The sequence below is a fragment of the Pempheris klunzingeri genome, chromosome 2, assembly GCF_042242105.1.
Source record: "Pempheris klunzingeri isolate RE-2024b chromosome 2, fPemKlu1.hap1, whole genome shotgun sequence".
NCBI lineage: Eukaryota > Metazoa > Chordata > Actinopteri > Acropomatiformes > Pempheridae > Pempheris > Pempheris klunzingeri.
This window is the reverse complement of record NC_092013.1, coordinates 26,957,565-26,973,151: the sequence shown is the minus strand read 5'-3', so window position 1 is coordinate 26,973,151 and position 15,587 is coordinate 26,957,565. Positions and strand designations below refer to the sequence as shown.

The 15,587-nt window shown below is 40.5% G+C and overlaps 1 protein-coding gene across 1 annotated transcript; it reads right to left on the bottom strand.

Annotated features, from left to right (window-relative positions):
* Positions 1-1,418: 1,418 nt before the first annotated feature.
* Positions 1,419-14,454, bottom strand: nampt2 (nicotinamide phosphoribosyltransferase 2). Its single transcript, XM_070845847.1, has 11 exons — positions 14,231-14,454; positions 8,858-8,993; positions 8,258-8,361; positions 8,030-8,158; positions 7,399-7,557; positions 5,836-5,966; positions 5,452-5,677; positions 4,403-4,522; positions 3,353-3,493; positions 2,817-2,942; positions 1,419-2,242 (listed from the first exon to the last, which is right to left on the bottom strand). The coding sequence occupies exons 1-11, from the start codon at positions 14,276-14,278 to the stop codon at positions 2,081-2,083; spliced, it is 1,482 nt and encodes a 493-aa protein (XP_070701948.1). The 5' UTR covers positions 14,279-14,454; the 3' UTR covers positions 1,419-2,080.
* Positions 14,455-15,587: the final 1,133 nt, after the last annotated feature.

The following is a 15,587-nucleotide window of genomic DNA, read 5'->3' as shown; positions in this document are numbered from 1 at the left end:
ACACACATTGAAAGAGTAAGTGACTGAGGATGCGTCAGTTCTGTACAAGCACAAGCACATGAAGGTGGTGCAATGTGCCTTCACTGCATATCTTTATAGCAGCTCCACTGTTTCAATGGAAACCAATTCAAAAGGTCAAAATAAACACAAACTGGTACTGACAACAACATAGTGCAGTGTATTACTACCATCAAGAACTGTCTACAGATACATTAATGTCTCTATAAGCATGTTCACTGCAGCATTTCAGGATTCCAGGTTTGTCAAACCAGTTATTGTTAGAATATTCCTTCAGGGTTCTCTATATGATTTCTCAGCATCTCAGACTAAGACAAATGTGCCCTCACCCGTGGCAAGGGCCCTCGTTTGTTCTGTACACAAACACTGACTGACAGGTCTTAACTTTTGTGCTACTGTGTTAGCTCAGTAGCTTGACTGAGTCTGTCACTGGGCAGCAGCTCTGACTTGTTTTTTTAAAATGGACTCTGTGGGTCACAAGCCAGAATGCTTGGGAACCAGTGAATCAGACAAACAATTTAGACACTGGCAGAATGTCAGAACTGATGATGAAAAGGAGAAAGAGTATACAGAGCACCACAGTGTTCAACATTAAATAAAAAAGTCCATACTAAGTAAAATATGCAAATAAAACTAAAATTGAATCTGAAATAATATGGGAAGTTACTAAAATTATTAAAATTTAATTGTACATTTGATTGCTCGTTTTCGTTTTAAAATGCCTATTTAAAGATTTTGCCTGTTAGCTCCTGTTAGCTAGAGCAACAGTAATGCAGAAGGAACTCCGAATCAACTATCCAGCTTCTGCTACACATAAACTCTGTACACACACTCAGAACTAACATCTCCTTTTAATTTCTGATAGCAGTTAAGCCAACAGGAGGTAGCTAACACGGCTAGCTCTGGCTCCTCACTTTAATGCTGAGTAATAATCTGTGATCATCAGCTGGCCTTGCTTGTGAGGTTGTCAGAGAGTTAAAGAAGAGCAGGGTGCAGTGACACACTCAAGGGTCGGAGGGCAGTGACTGATGACAACACCACTGTCATAGAAAGTGACATTATGAAACAAAAATGTTTATATTGCAATAAAATATACATCCAACATTTATTTAATATTGAACACTTTGGGCTTCCATAGAGTGTGCTTTGCACCAGAAATCATGAAACAGAAACATTGGGTATGGCTTCAGTGACTGTTTTTTGTCTAAACTGTGGCAGTGCAATGCAATCTGCTTTTTTATTCATCTGCTTATTTATTTTGCAGTACTGGTCTGTGCTGTGCTGTCTTCATTTATATACTGTGCATGGTTTGTGTTTCCTAAATGCAAATCATGTGCAGTATAAAAGGGCAGGAAGAAGGGTTGGAGCAAGAGATTGTTCTGCTGATATATATCTCTAATATTCTATGTGCAGCACATACCCAATGATGCAGCACTATTCCTATAATCAATAACAGTTGCTATTCATTTTTGTCATAGGAAACATTAGTGTGTTGTGGTCTTAAATGCTGCTTCACATGCTATTCTCCTCTAAGTACACTAAGAAAAAGAAACCTAATGGAAGCTCTGAATATTTGGAAGTTTACGTCATTTTTGGCCTGAGAATGCTGAGCTATGAAAATATTGTTAATGATACACACCCTCATTTTGTTTCAGTGTTCAGTAGCAACCCCAAATTCAGGAGGTGTATCTTTAACTTTTTACCTCTTTCATTTGTGAGATTTGCTCATCATGCGTGACCCTGAGCTTCAGTTCTGGTCATGGCCATGACAGGGCAGAGTAAGTTTCTACCCACATAGTGTACATTGCGCTGGCTGAGTGGCCAAAGAGGTGAATAAAGCTGATCTACCTGGAAACAAGGTTATCACTGGCCTCCTCAGGATGACGTGCAGGTGGTAGTGCTTGGTGGTGCCTGCTATGAGAAACAGTGTTTCACTCCCATTCAACATGTTGAGTTTTTAACCTAGGTGCCTTTCCAAAAGCCTGCAGTCCGTGTCCCAAAGCACCTGAAGACAGTGTGACACTGAAGTATCACATGTGTTGTGAGAGGCTTTGTGGCTTGTTTAATGAATCCCGTTGATGATGTGATTGTGAAGCTGCTCCTGTTCGTGGTTGTGCAGGGTGGAGTTCATCTCCTCGTCCCGCAGCCGAGCGTTCTTCCTGATCTCCTCCAGGGAGTAATCCTTCACCAGGCTGCCATTCTCAAACACAGTCACCAGCAAGTCCTGGAGAATGCAAAGACACACACAAAAAGTTTCAAGCTGTATTTCATTTAAAAAGGCAAGATTTGAGAGAACAGAGGGACAGAAAAAACATCCTGAGGACACCAGCAACTAGTCAAATGACAAGCAACAGCAAATTACCAGCTGTTTTGATATCTGATCAATTGCTCAGGTCATTTTACACACCAACATACCAAACCTACTCTGGTTACAGCTTAACCAGGAGTGTTATACTTATCTTGTTCCTACATCCCTGCACCTTTTTTTAATATTATTTAACCTTTATTGTACAGTGAGGAGTGTAGGGGGGGGTATAATAGAATATAAAATACAATACATTTAAAAAAAACTGTGGATAAAAACCCATTAAGTTTGACATGAAAAAAATGTAAGAAAAAAAAGGAAGTAGCCAAGTAGTGCTGATTACTCTGGACTATCTTCTGTTCCTTCTAGTTTCTGAATACTTGTTTTTTATCTATGTTACCAATTATCTTTACGCTAGAATAAGATTTTAAAAAGCTATGGTATGTGTTATGAAACAGATATAATCCAAAATTTAGTTCATGCTGGGACCGACCTCCTCGGGCTTGCCTGCCCCTCTCTCGATTGTCTCCAAGAAGCCATCAGAGTTTCTCCTCAGAGATAATCGACCCCTCTTTGATCCCTTGGATGGGTCCGTCACGGGCTGCTTGTAGACGTCCATCTGGAGGAACAAATACAAGCAAATCCAGTTCAAAGAAAGTGAAAGTGAAATAATCCGTTTCAAATCGTCATGAGTGCATTGAACCCAGATGAAATTTCAAGTTAACGCAACTACTAAATCAGTTATTTGGAAGGAATGATAAAGGTGGGTTTGCACAATGCCTGTGTTATTTTCATCCATTTCTTTATCGAACGTTAACAGTAAGTATGGGCAGTAGGTCAAAGTTGAACAAGGGTGTAGCTCTGAAAAGTCTACGTCCTTGAGTCGGGTTCAAGCCCAAATCCCAAAGCAATCTAAAAAACTAAAAGTCTGTAAAACTGCATATTTAGCTAATAAAACAGGATAAAAACAGGAGCCAGCTTCAGCACTTAATTAGCACATCTGAATCACGCCACAGCCCTTCCACTTACCCCCTTGCCGTTAGTCTCCACATAGCTGCACTTAAAGGCACAGCTGAGCGTATCCCTGTTGAGTTTCTGAAGCAAAGCGCTGCCACAACCAAAGAAGACGTTCTCAGCACTCCAGCCTTCATCACTCAGCTTCTGAAGAATCTACAGCACACATACGAAGGAAGGCTTCAAATACAATATAACAGACGTTGACATGACGCGTCAGCTCGGGCGTAGAAGCTTTAGTGCATGTGAATAAGAGCTCCAGGGCTGGCACGGCAAGAAAAGGAATACATTTACAGTGGGAGCATTTTTCAGGAAAACCAAACTTAGAAATATTTTGAGGCAAGAAAGTGGAAGTGGAAATGTCTTGTAGTCAAGAGGAAGAGAGAACGGCTTAATTTCTCCATCAAGAGGGGGGTCTGCTGGCAATGTAAAGCAGCAACAATATTCTAAATACAGTGTACACTTAAACTGATGTTTTTTAGGCTTTTTGTTAGGTAGCTAAAATACATCTTTATGCTGACCCCGTCCACAGCAGTACATTGCTTAGCATCTGTGCCTGGACTCCTGCCAGCTCCTCCAAACTGGGGGCATTCTTATTGCAATCAACAGGAAGTAATACAAACTGTTGATAAGTGCCCAATGCAACCCCACTTAAAATAATCCAAGCCATCTCTGAGTGAAGTGAACAGACATGTTTTAACCAGTCCACACTTGAATGAAATGCTTTATGCCATTTACTTGGAAATGAAATCCAACTTGCTCTCTGGAATTTAAAGTGGTGACTAATGGTGTCAAAGCATTGTCAAATTCACGCAATGACACACCGTAACCACGAGGAATGATAGCAATCTGAGCAATTGACAATTGAATCATGGTCTTTTTTTTGCCATTACTACTGGGACTTACTAGGGCTTAAATTTCCTTTCAGCATACCTGAAGTAATGATCAAACAGGAAAACTTAATCTATAACAGGAAGGAATACAAAAAAATAATATACTAAATAAAATGTAAAAAGATGAGTCAAGATTGACCCGGATTAGTAAAACAACCAAAGTTTTTCCCACCTCTTCCACTGAGCTGAGGTCAATACCATCTCCTTGAATAATTCGCAGGTAAGACGGCAGCACCTTGTATCCAACAGAGTTGAGAGAAGAGCCAAAACACTCCTCCAGAATCTTGAGGACCTAAAAGAGGCATTTCAGTGATGATTTCATTTGGAGTACATGTAGACATGAGCCATGTTAATTTGGATCAACAGTCAAAGTCAAAGAACAGTCAAAGATTACATGCCTAATTACCAATAGTTTTCACGCCATGCATGATGGTGTACAAACTTGACAAAATTAACAAAGGCACAGGTGAGACCAAACCCTATATGCCACCACAATAACTGCCACTTCCTTGGTCCAAACTTTCCCCAGCAAGTAAAAAAAAAAACAAAACTCTTTTTTTTCCTGAACTTCTTCTTTCAGAGAAGTTTCTTTATGCAAAAACATCCTTCAAACTGTATTCTGCTTCCTGTCTACTGAAGCCAATAAGATGGGAAAGACAAAAATATTAACTCTCTCGTGCTGAAATGATTACTTTGATAAAAAAAAAAACTATACAAAAGTGGCACATTTTATTCCTCTTTGATTTTACCCAGCAGCTGAAAAAGCAGCAGCCTCGGGTTATGCAAGTTAGTTCTAAAAGAAAAAAGGTAGGTTTATCCCTTAAACAACCAGGACAGTGGGCACAGTCATTTCTGGACACAATGTGAAAGTTTGTGGCTATTCTTCATGCTGCCTGAAGACTTTCAGGTGTTAGTAATAATGGTAGTGAACGGTAGCACTGGGAGCTGCCCTCAGGTTATAACTGATAAAGTGTGCGAAGATGTGCCTCCACTATAAAGCTTTTAACTGGAAAGGTGTGGTGACTCAGCTACATGTACGAATATTTCTCTCTGACTTTCACTATTAAAAATAGCCAAGAAAATAACATTAGAATTAGAAATATAGAAGCTGTAAAAGTAATAATTCAAGGCAGAAATCCTTACTTTAAAAAATAAAGATAAACATATCATATATAAATATTTAAGATGCCTAATACTGACTAGTCCAGCCCTGATATTTACCTCAATAAGAGTCTCTGCGGGGTCTCCAGAGTCCGGCCGGATGACCAAACATGAGTCCTGGCTGCGCTCCATGACTCGCTCCTTCAGCTTGTCTCCCCAGATGTGTTTACAGGCATTAAAGATGTCGTAGCTGTCACTGACCACTGACACCGGCCCCGAGGAGAACTGGTCCAGGACTCGCTCAAACGCCTCCTTCTCCCTGCTCCTCCCCCAGGAGATGATGGTACTGGATGACAGGAAGGAAGTATTGAACTCTGTTTTGTGGTGCTAGAGATGTTAATACTGGTTCTGACATTTGAAGATCCAACCACGGATGGTGTTCACACTTTTCTCACAGTTTGATTTGTACATCTGTGTGTGTGAATGTGTATGTGAGTGCTATACCTGTGCTCGGCTGCTGGAATGGAGAAGCCAGCCATCGGGCAGCCATAGTATCGCTGAGCCATCAGCAGCCCAGCTACTGTGTCTGTACTGCAGAAATTCACCAGGTGAGCTGCTCCACCTAATGCTGCAGACTGCAGAGTAATAGTGGAAATTCAGAATCACTTTGCTGTTTCTAATGGTTTCTTAAGTTCAGCTGAAAACCAGGCACAGTTTAAAGTTAACATTTAAGCAACCAGCAATCTGTAACCGGGCTGCTCATGAACAACCAGACTACAGAGCAGCTTCTTTCCTCAGGCTGTAAAATTCCTTCATCCATCCTCCACTCTCCACCACAAATAATATTTTTCTTCGTAAGTAGCAAAAATGGGACTATAATTGCGTCTTGTTGTACAACCCTGTGCTGTCGAGTAACAATAAATTATCCTTGTAACTTCCTGCATATGACAACTGAACTTCTTACTATGAATCATGGTGTCTGATAGTCTGAAGTGGAAAAAACCCGTTGGTGTAAAGTGACAAAAGCATGATGTGTAGAGAGAGAGTGACTTCCACTACAGTCAAAACAAACCATGTATAATCACAGATGGCAGAGGATATCTTCCTTACCGTCATCCCCTCTACGTTGTAGAAAAGTGTGCTTTTTGTTACCTTACTGAGATTACTGTTGATGCCTAATAAGTGACTGAGAAGATTGTCTTTCTGATTTTTAACATTTGTCATGAAATCTCTACAATTCCTCCAAAGGACTGCACCGTTTGGTCCCTCTGATAGCCAGCAGGACGACGCTGAGCTGATAATGGTGCTTTCAGTTACCAGTGAGGGGAGCTCCAATGCAAAAAGCAGCTGAATCTGTCAGTGACACCGATGATTCGGTACATTCAGTTCAGTTTGAGGAAAGAGTATTAAAAATCTGTACTATAAAGATGCACACAGTCATTAGACCAACACTACACTGATACTAGTCGGCCATTCTGTTCTCATGAACACGCAGCAACCGACTGGTTTGAAAAATGTTCACATCAACCATTTTTGATTGTTTCAAAAATTACACCTATGAGAATTTTGTATTTCCTTTTATAGAATCCTCTTATAATGAAACACTTTCACCAAATCATTAGCTCGGTTGCACAAGAGATTGGTAACTAAATTTACCGTCCAGCTTTATGCCTATTATGTAAGACTTCTCCTCTGACTTTCATTAAGTTCTCCTAATCTAATCGTTGTGTAATCAGTGATGTGACCGGTGCGACATCATATAAGAATTTGATAAAATCAGCATGATGCAGCCATATTAAACATATTAAACATTAAACATTAAACATATCCCACAACATTTGCTGCATAGAGGGGCATTTGAATGTTCTGCGAAAATACAAACCAGTGACATGATGCCAAATCTTAAAGACCTTCAGCTGATTCTCTCATCCTTAGCCACAGTGGCATTGATTATGCACAAGTTCAATAGCAGCAAGGTGCAAGAGATGTAAGTAACATGAGAAACGTCACTAGCCTTGCATTCTAAGATTTTCTTAATTAAAGACAAAGACAGAAAGCCTTCCTGACCTCCTGTGAGGACACTCCTCTGTAGCCAAAGTCGTGCAGTTTGAGGTCCAGGCCCTCCAGGCTCCCTGAGGTGGCCTTCAGGTGCTTGGCCAGGATCTTCTTGAACTCCCTGGATACGGTGGCTACTGTGATGGGATACCACATCTGGACCAACATGGTCTACAGCCAGCAGGAAAAAAAGGTGTATGTAAGAAACAGGATAGAAAAGATAGAGAGGGATCAGTTTGTGAGAATAAAATAGTCCTGCGCAAAACTGACATCCTTGAGAAATATTTAGCCGTTTCTGTGAAGGGAGGCACTGAGGAAATCCTTTTTTTCCTGAACACTTCAACCCAAGTCCGGTCTGCCTAAACATTAAGGCACTAAAACCTCAGAAAATCAATTCCAAGTCTTTGAAATGCATAAAGAGTCACCATCATCACTCCCTTTGAGTTAGGGACAGTCAGTGTATTATACTGTCAATTGAACTTTGTCCCAGTCTTCATTGTTCTTTGCTTGTGACATTACCTTGGGATCCACACCCCCTGTAGTAAGTATGGAATGTGTTACCGGACTAGTCTGTTCGGTCAACCGTTCTCTCATTTAAAAAGTCTTCTAAAAGTCTAATACTAAAATCACACTCTAGCTTTACCTCGATGTAGTTGGTGAGCCAGTAGAAGTTGGGATCTGTGTTTTCCACAGTGAAGAGCACGTTGCCTCTGGGTATGATCCTGCCCTCAGGGACAGCTTTGATCCGAATAGGAAGACGGCCGTCGTGTTTCTGACAAAGTAACAAGCACATTTACTTCAGGTTCGATGCCTGACGAGGAATGCTGCTCTCGGTGAACCTGTCTAGACAGCGGAGAATCTCTTTGTATACCTCAAGGACTTTCCTCCAGCTTTCTTCATCGAACACGGCCTGTTTGAAGTGCATCTGGTAGAAGAGCTTGGCTTCCTGAATCTTCTCCTCTGTGACCACTGGGCCTTTAGAGAACACTCAAAGTTACTATAACCTCTTTCACATGAAGAAAGCACAATACAACGTTCAGACGATCACCTCACCTGAACTACGATCAAATAGCAGTCAATAAATAGTCACCTTAAAGTGTTCAAGTGTGGTTAATCTTCTGTTTTGTGTCCACATGGAGTTGGATTTTCGGAAACATTTTAGCTCACACTTCTGAGGTGCGAATTATCCAAAGTACAGAGCGCTATTGGTTGCTATCAAATTAAAAAGCATTTGCTGCTGTGCCTTGAAGTGTATCATCATCATTTTTCAACATTTTTACCAACACTACATGTTTTTATGGATCCACTGGGCTATTGTAATGGTGCGTGGAATATTTCTCCCACATGTGAACAGGAATGCTGCTCTTCTTTAACAGCAAAGTGCCCATAAACATCAAATTGGTTTCCCCTTTCTTCACCATACGGTTCTTTCAATTCATTTCTTGCATCAGTGGACAGGATGTGAATGTACCTGTGAGATACTTCTTCAGCAGGTACTGGAGACCAAAGAACACCACTTCACTGAACTGGGAGCCTTTCTTGCGTCTGCATTCAAAGTAGGAGTAGATTTTGCTGATGTTTGGAGGATACTGTTTATAGTGTGTGATCTGAAAGACAAGAAACAGCAAGCATAACCAACTAGCAGGCAAAAAGTTTAACCGATTAACTTAATCTAATTTAAACATATTACAATGCAATGACAATGATCACACTTAGTATGGATAAGGTTCAATCATCACTTTCTAATCTCATCACGCTAAGCAGATTTGTGTTTGTATAGGATGAAATAAAACCCCAGTAAGTACACTAATGATAAGCTGAGACCTGAAGGATTGTCTGCTCAACCTGATGCTTGTGTGTACCGTAAACATGTTTCCTGGATCCATGTGGGAAGGAATGGTGACAGCTTAAAGCATAAGTCTCTCTTTGTGCTCCTGCAGCTTTAATTGAATAACCAACAGCAACAACCCATCAGTGGAAGAAATTCATTCACTCCACCATTTCCTGATTCATCCTGCCTCCTATTTAAAGTTCTCTCTCCTTTCCCCCTCCTCTAGCCTCAGCAGAGCAAACTCAAACATGGAAAACTCAAGCACATTAGTATTTTATAAGAGTATAAGCAATACAAAATAAGAGTATTTGAATTTACTTTATTTACAGAACTGTAGCACAGTAAATATGTGTCTTACACTGGTCTTATACAGGTTTTATGAAAAAAAAAATACAAAGAAACAAACAAGTTTGGCCCATTGTTAAGTAGTTTTCCTGTATGTTCACCATTCCAGGGATGTAAGAACCACGTGTTGATAGTATAATAAAGACATTATTTCAGCATTTGATTGGAATTGGGGTGCTGTATCAATATTTTCATTTGATTTATTTTCAATTTTCTGAGGCAGCCCTGAGACAAGAATGCTTGCTTTAGGCCGTGATTGGCACTTTGTTCTTAAGTTTTATCTCTAAGCAACTGCCCAGAACATAGAACTTCTCTTTTTTGTTCTTCACACAATTCCTTCAATCATGTTTAATGTGTACACGTGAGTATAACACAATGCAATACAGTGAATGCGTTTGAGGGAAGTCTCACTCCCCTCTCGCTTTCAGGCAGCACCTGGAATACTTTTAATACTCAAACATCTGAACATGATCGTTGTAGAGCTTAAATTTTAGATTTGTTTTTGTATGACATTTATTGCCATCACTGGAAAGATTTCCAAAATATGTGTATGATGTCATTGTGTTCTGGTTTGATTGAATTATGATTGGGTTCATCAAAGAGAAAATCTTCCCGGGTAACTTGACAAGTGTGAGGTCACATGAGTAGATTCTCCCTTTGACTGAGAAAATTAAGGGCTGGAAGTAAAGCATGAATTGGCTTGTATCACTCAACATGCTTTTCTTTGTATGGAAATGTCACTGTGATGAAATATTTTGAAACATTAATAAGTGAATAATTAATCATTTCAGATTTGGAAAAGTTAAGCATGTGTTGACTACAGTGGATTATATGACAGATGAAAATCATGAATAATATGAACTGGGTAACCATGGCAACAAAATGGGAATTTGGGTGTGAGAACTGCCTCATGGTCACAGTTGATTTAAGTGAAATCAGAGTCAGTCAGACTGTAACAAATAAACATAGCAAAAACACCATGGAAATTCACAAGACCCTGAAGATCTGTCTCTGTGACATGGTAGGAACATGAGTGACAGCCCTCTCTGTCCTCCACCAGCACACAAGTAGTAATTATTTAATTTCATTTAAAGTTTGATCTAAATTTGGGGATAATGGCACACATTTTCAAACAGTGCCTCATAGCTTTGCACTAAATTGTTCACATGAAAACTGACAGAAATTCAACTTGATGATGCCATGTTCATCCCTGTGGTCAGCCACAGTATCTTATCCTTTAGCAGAGTCTGTATGTCTATCTATGTGCTATCATACAACTGCACTGTCTCGAGACTGTGGTGCAACTTGAAATTTTGGTTTTGCGGCTCCAGCTCTGTCAGAATCCTCCAAACCTTATTGCTGAACAATGCCAATTGGCTGCATGTCCTTGCATACAAATCTGATCTGTGATGGCAATTTTATGAACTTCTGGCAAGGGTCAAGTGGATGGAATACAAAAATGGATAACAATGCAACCCAAAAGTGGCTATCTACCACTAAAACATACCATTTACTAACAAGCAATGCCATTCGCTTTAACTCGCAGATGGTAAATATTACCAGTTGTCATGATAGTGGTCTTAGTTGCCAGAATTCAAGGCTTAGTGTTGTTGTGGCCATGTGTGGTATATTCACGTGCCAAATGAAAGGTGTAGACATCTGAAAATCTTAACTGCAGACCAGCTCGGAAATCACCAGTTAGCAAACATGGAATTTATAAAATGGTATCATGTGGATCTGTAGTGTAAATCACTGATTCATCAGTTCATCTGTGGAAGGCTGTGGAGGAGGAGGCTACCTGCCTTTTAAAGTGTTCTGGGGAACATGCCATACATAAACACTAAATGTATGCTTTAAAAATAATTCTGGTTACTGGTTACTTGGTTGCCCTCTGGCTTCATACACTCACCATGTCATCGCAAATGACCTGGTTCAAATTGCTGCGATCTAATCTATCAGCCTATCACCAAGCAGTTATCGGTTATGTACTGTGGCACTGATGTGTCCTGATATCATTTCGCCTGAGTTGTTATTGTCACTGCTTTAACCTTCAGTCATCCTCAGTCAGTGTGTTTTGCAGCACTTCAGGAGGTGTAGTGGGTAGTGCAGGCCCCTGAACACACCACAGAAACAAAACACTGCTGAGGAATATAAGAGTAGCAAAGCAGTAGATGTGTATTGGGACACATTAGTATGATTATGGTATTATCATGCTGTTAATGGAACAACTCCTGGGTGAAGTTAAGTATTAAGAGGTGCACATAGAAAGGTACAATAACATATCAGACCTTAGAGCATTCCTCATAAACTTAAATAGTGGAAGCTTAAGCTTACAGTGCTCTCAGACTGTGCTGTGGTTGCAAACTGGATATAGTCGTTAATTATTACAGAAGTTATGCAACCGAGAATTTCAGGAGAAAACAAAACCCACAGCCAAGTCACATGTAAAGCATTGGCCAGCGCTTGAGTCAAGCATGTAGTCACGCAGGCAACGTCATAATCAGCATCATCACTGCTGCGAGAATCCAATTGTGCAAGAGTGGATGAAATCGGGGCCTGGGGATTGTGGAACGTATATACACACCAAACATAAGATCACAGATCATAGAGAAGCTAGAGCATCTGTAATGTAAGAGACTCTTCCTCTTGCAGCTGAGGCTGATGGGAATGTCAACAGTTTTGCGGATATTTCGAAACAGGACAAAATAACATCTGACCTGGGCGCTGCCAACCACACAGGATATTTAATGATTGCAACTTATGTAGCACCGCCCTAGTTTTCCTCCAGTGTGACAGTCAGTTACAAACTGATAATGTGACATAGATGAGACAAGGGTGACAGATTTTCCTGCAGCTTATTAACATGGAGACGCAGACTGTCTCTGCTAATGTCAGGAGAAATGACATTTTTACATCTGAACAAGCAGATCTGCTACATCAGACAGCAAAGGCCACATATCTGATGATTATTTAAATAGTCAACTACAAACTGAACTGATCAATCGGATTGAACATTTATATCGCAGTCTTGTTTTGTGTGCATTTCTAATGTCTGCAAACCAATTTTGTTGAGCAGGCTAGTAGACCTGAACAAGGCCACGGGCAGAGAAGGACCAGATTACTGTTGCACATATGGGTCATTGTTCAAAAAGGATGATTACATGAGGGGCAATAGGGGGCATGTGGTTTTACGTTAAGACAGTGTTGTAGTATTTATTTCAGTTTAAATCATGTGAAGTGCTGTGCTGTAAACCCGGTAACCCCAGCGAACTTTCAGATGAGCTCATCACAGTCAACAAAATCAGTTTCTATTATGTGATTGTGATGACAGACACATTGGAGGAATCCTCTTGGCTGTGTTGCTGCTTTGAACTTGTTTCAGGGGTCGCTGGAGCTCAAAAAAAGGCTGGCAGGTCATTATCCAGACCTTTGCCATTTGGATGCAGTGAATGACATCTAACTCTGACATCTGACATTTAACTCCTCTAAGCTGAGCATACGGCGTATGCCTACACACCCCTGCCTGAGCAGCTGGCTGACTCTCAACTGGGTTTTGGTTGTGAACTGAGTGAAATGAAACTGAAAGTGCAACAGCTAATCATGGGCAGAGCTCTGTGCCCCCCCCCCACACACACACACAGTAGAAAAAGAAGATGTGAATCATTGGCTAATATGCATTACAATGCAATGAATCACCATGACTTGGACTTCGGAACTTCATGACAGCAAAAACGAAACTTTCTCTCAAGTGGTTCACTTATGGTTAACACTGCTTTCTAATGTCTGAGGAGACTCTACATCACTCTAAAACCTGGATGTGTTTATCTGTCCACCAATACAGAAAAGTCTCTATATCTATAAGTATAAATCTATAAGTTGCAACCTCACTCTTCCTCCCCACACAGACAGTAAACTGGCCAGTATGAAGCACCACACTGAACGCCTGCATGCTGTGTTCGTGACCAGACCTGGACCAAGACTTCCACAGTCCCCTGTGTGGTAAATCTGAAATGGCCTTGAAGCATAAAGGCCCTTGTGTACTTCTGAAGGAGACACAGACTGTGGACATGCATGTGGCTCTGGTCACACTACCTTTGGTGTCTGCGCACAAGGACGAACACACATTTACATTTTATTCTGACAGACAGATAAAATAAGACATAAAGGGCAGTTTATGTATAGTGATAACGAACTTCTATTGGCATCAGTTAAAATACCTACACATACCCATTTGTCATATCTTCTCAGATAAGGTTTCATGGACTACACTTTGATTAATTCCCCTGTGTGACTCTCTCCCTGCTCCTGGTTCAGACAAACCGAGGGGTGCACTAACATCACCATACTACTACAGTACGTTGTACTTATGCTGACGTAAAGTTCCTTTGTTACACACACACACACTCACCTACTGCAGTGTTGTGGCACAGACAGGCAAAACAGCCAAATGACCGTAAAGTCTAACAGCTAACGTTATTTGTCTCGTGCAGTGTTATGGAGCTTAACGTCAGTGAGTCTGCTGCTAGCTTCAACCCCCCCCCCCCCCCCCCCCCCCCCCCCCCCCCCCCCCCCCCACTACAAACTGAGTGTATTTTACATTTTATCGGAAATAATCCCGACATAGAAGAGAAAAAGGGGACCTGGCAAACAGGACGGGGGTCCGCTCACCTTGTACGAATCCGTCGCAAGCAAGAAATTAAAATCCTGTGCTGCCATTGTTGTTGTGGTTGAATGAATTAACGTAAATGTCACTTCTGTCTCCGTCTCCCCGAAGCACTTTAATAAGACAGCGGCTCGGAACCCTCGCAGAGAAAATGAAACCTCAACGTCGAAGGAATGTGGTTTCTACCCCGTGAAACGTTATTTGTCCGCGGAGCTCAGATTCAGACGTTACGGCACTGCTCCAACAACCAAGGCAGTAGTCACTTTGTAGGTTGGGGGTTGTTGTAAAGGGGCGAGTTTCAGTACGCATGGCCACACGCACGTCCTCTCACCGTCTTCCTGACCTGCTACGTCATGCTGCGTTCAAGAACATCTAGTTTGTTTTTTTATATATATATATTCATTCATTCATTTAGAACGAACACCCCAATTACAAGCAGTTTAGCATCCAATCGAACAACACTCCTATCTTGGTAATTAAAGATATCTCGTAGAAATTATATTTTAAGATGGACTTTCTTGATCCCTCATCGGAGGAAATTTCAAGATATCTACATCTTTAATTGTACAAGTCAAACCTAAATCGAAGATATCTTTAACCCCTTAGAAAAGTATAAATGGGCGTCTTAACAATTAGGGGAGACTGGGGAGAGTTGCAACAAGGGTAAATTGCAACAAGCTTTGTTCCTCCAATAAGAAACGCGGTAGTGTGACGACACACATTCTGCACATGCTCAGTGAGAGACAGCACATAACAGCATTATCAGCATATTCATTCATACATAGAAAGAAAAAGTTACATTATAACATATAAAGTCATTTTTGCATGCACAAGTTATAATGATGAAAGCGTACATACTTGTTGGACTAAATAACCTAATGACACAATCATTTTATTATTTCGTAATATAATCTAACATAATTTTATTTTTGTCTTATTGTCTTATTTTGAAATTGAATAGCATCTGTAACATCGTTACTACCATACATTATACTATTAAATTATATAAAAACAACACACTATATTATTGTTGTAAACCAATACATATTTTCAGAATACTATGCTCCTTGAAACAAAAAGTAAAAGTTAATTGGTGAAAATTAATGTATGTGTTTTTAACTGTTTATTACAAAATACAAAAATGTGCTGCAAATACAGAAAATGACAACATGAAAGTTTCCAGAGGACAATAAAACGTGATGAACATGGCTCTGACTCACTTAGGATGCATTCCACTATCCATACTACCCAACTATTTGGTATGCCAGAAAAAGTTTTAGTACGTCCCAGTACATAGTAAGTCAAATGCAGCATGACAAAAAAAACAGCATCTGGTTGCATTTTGCAGTATTCAAGCCAGTA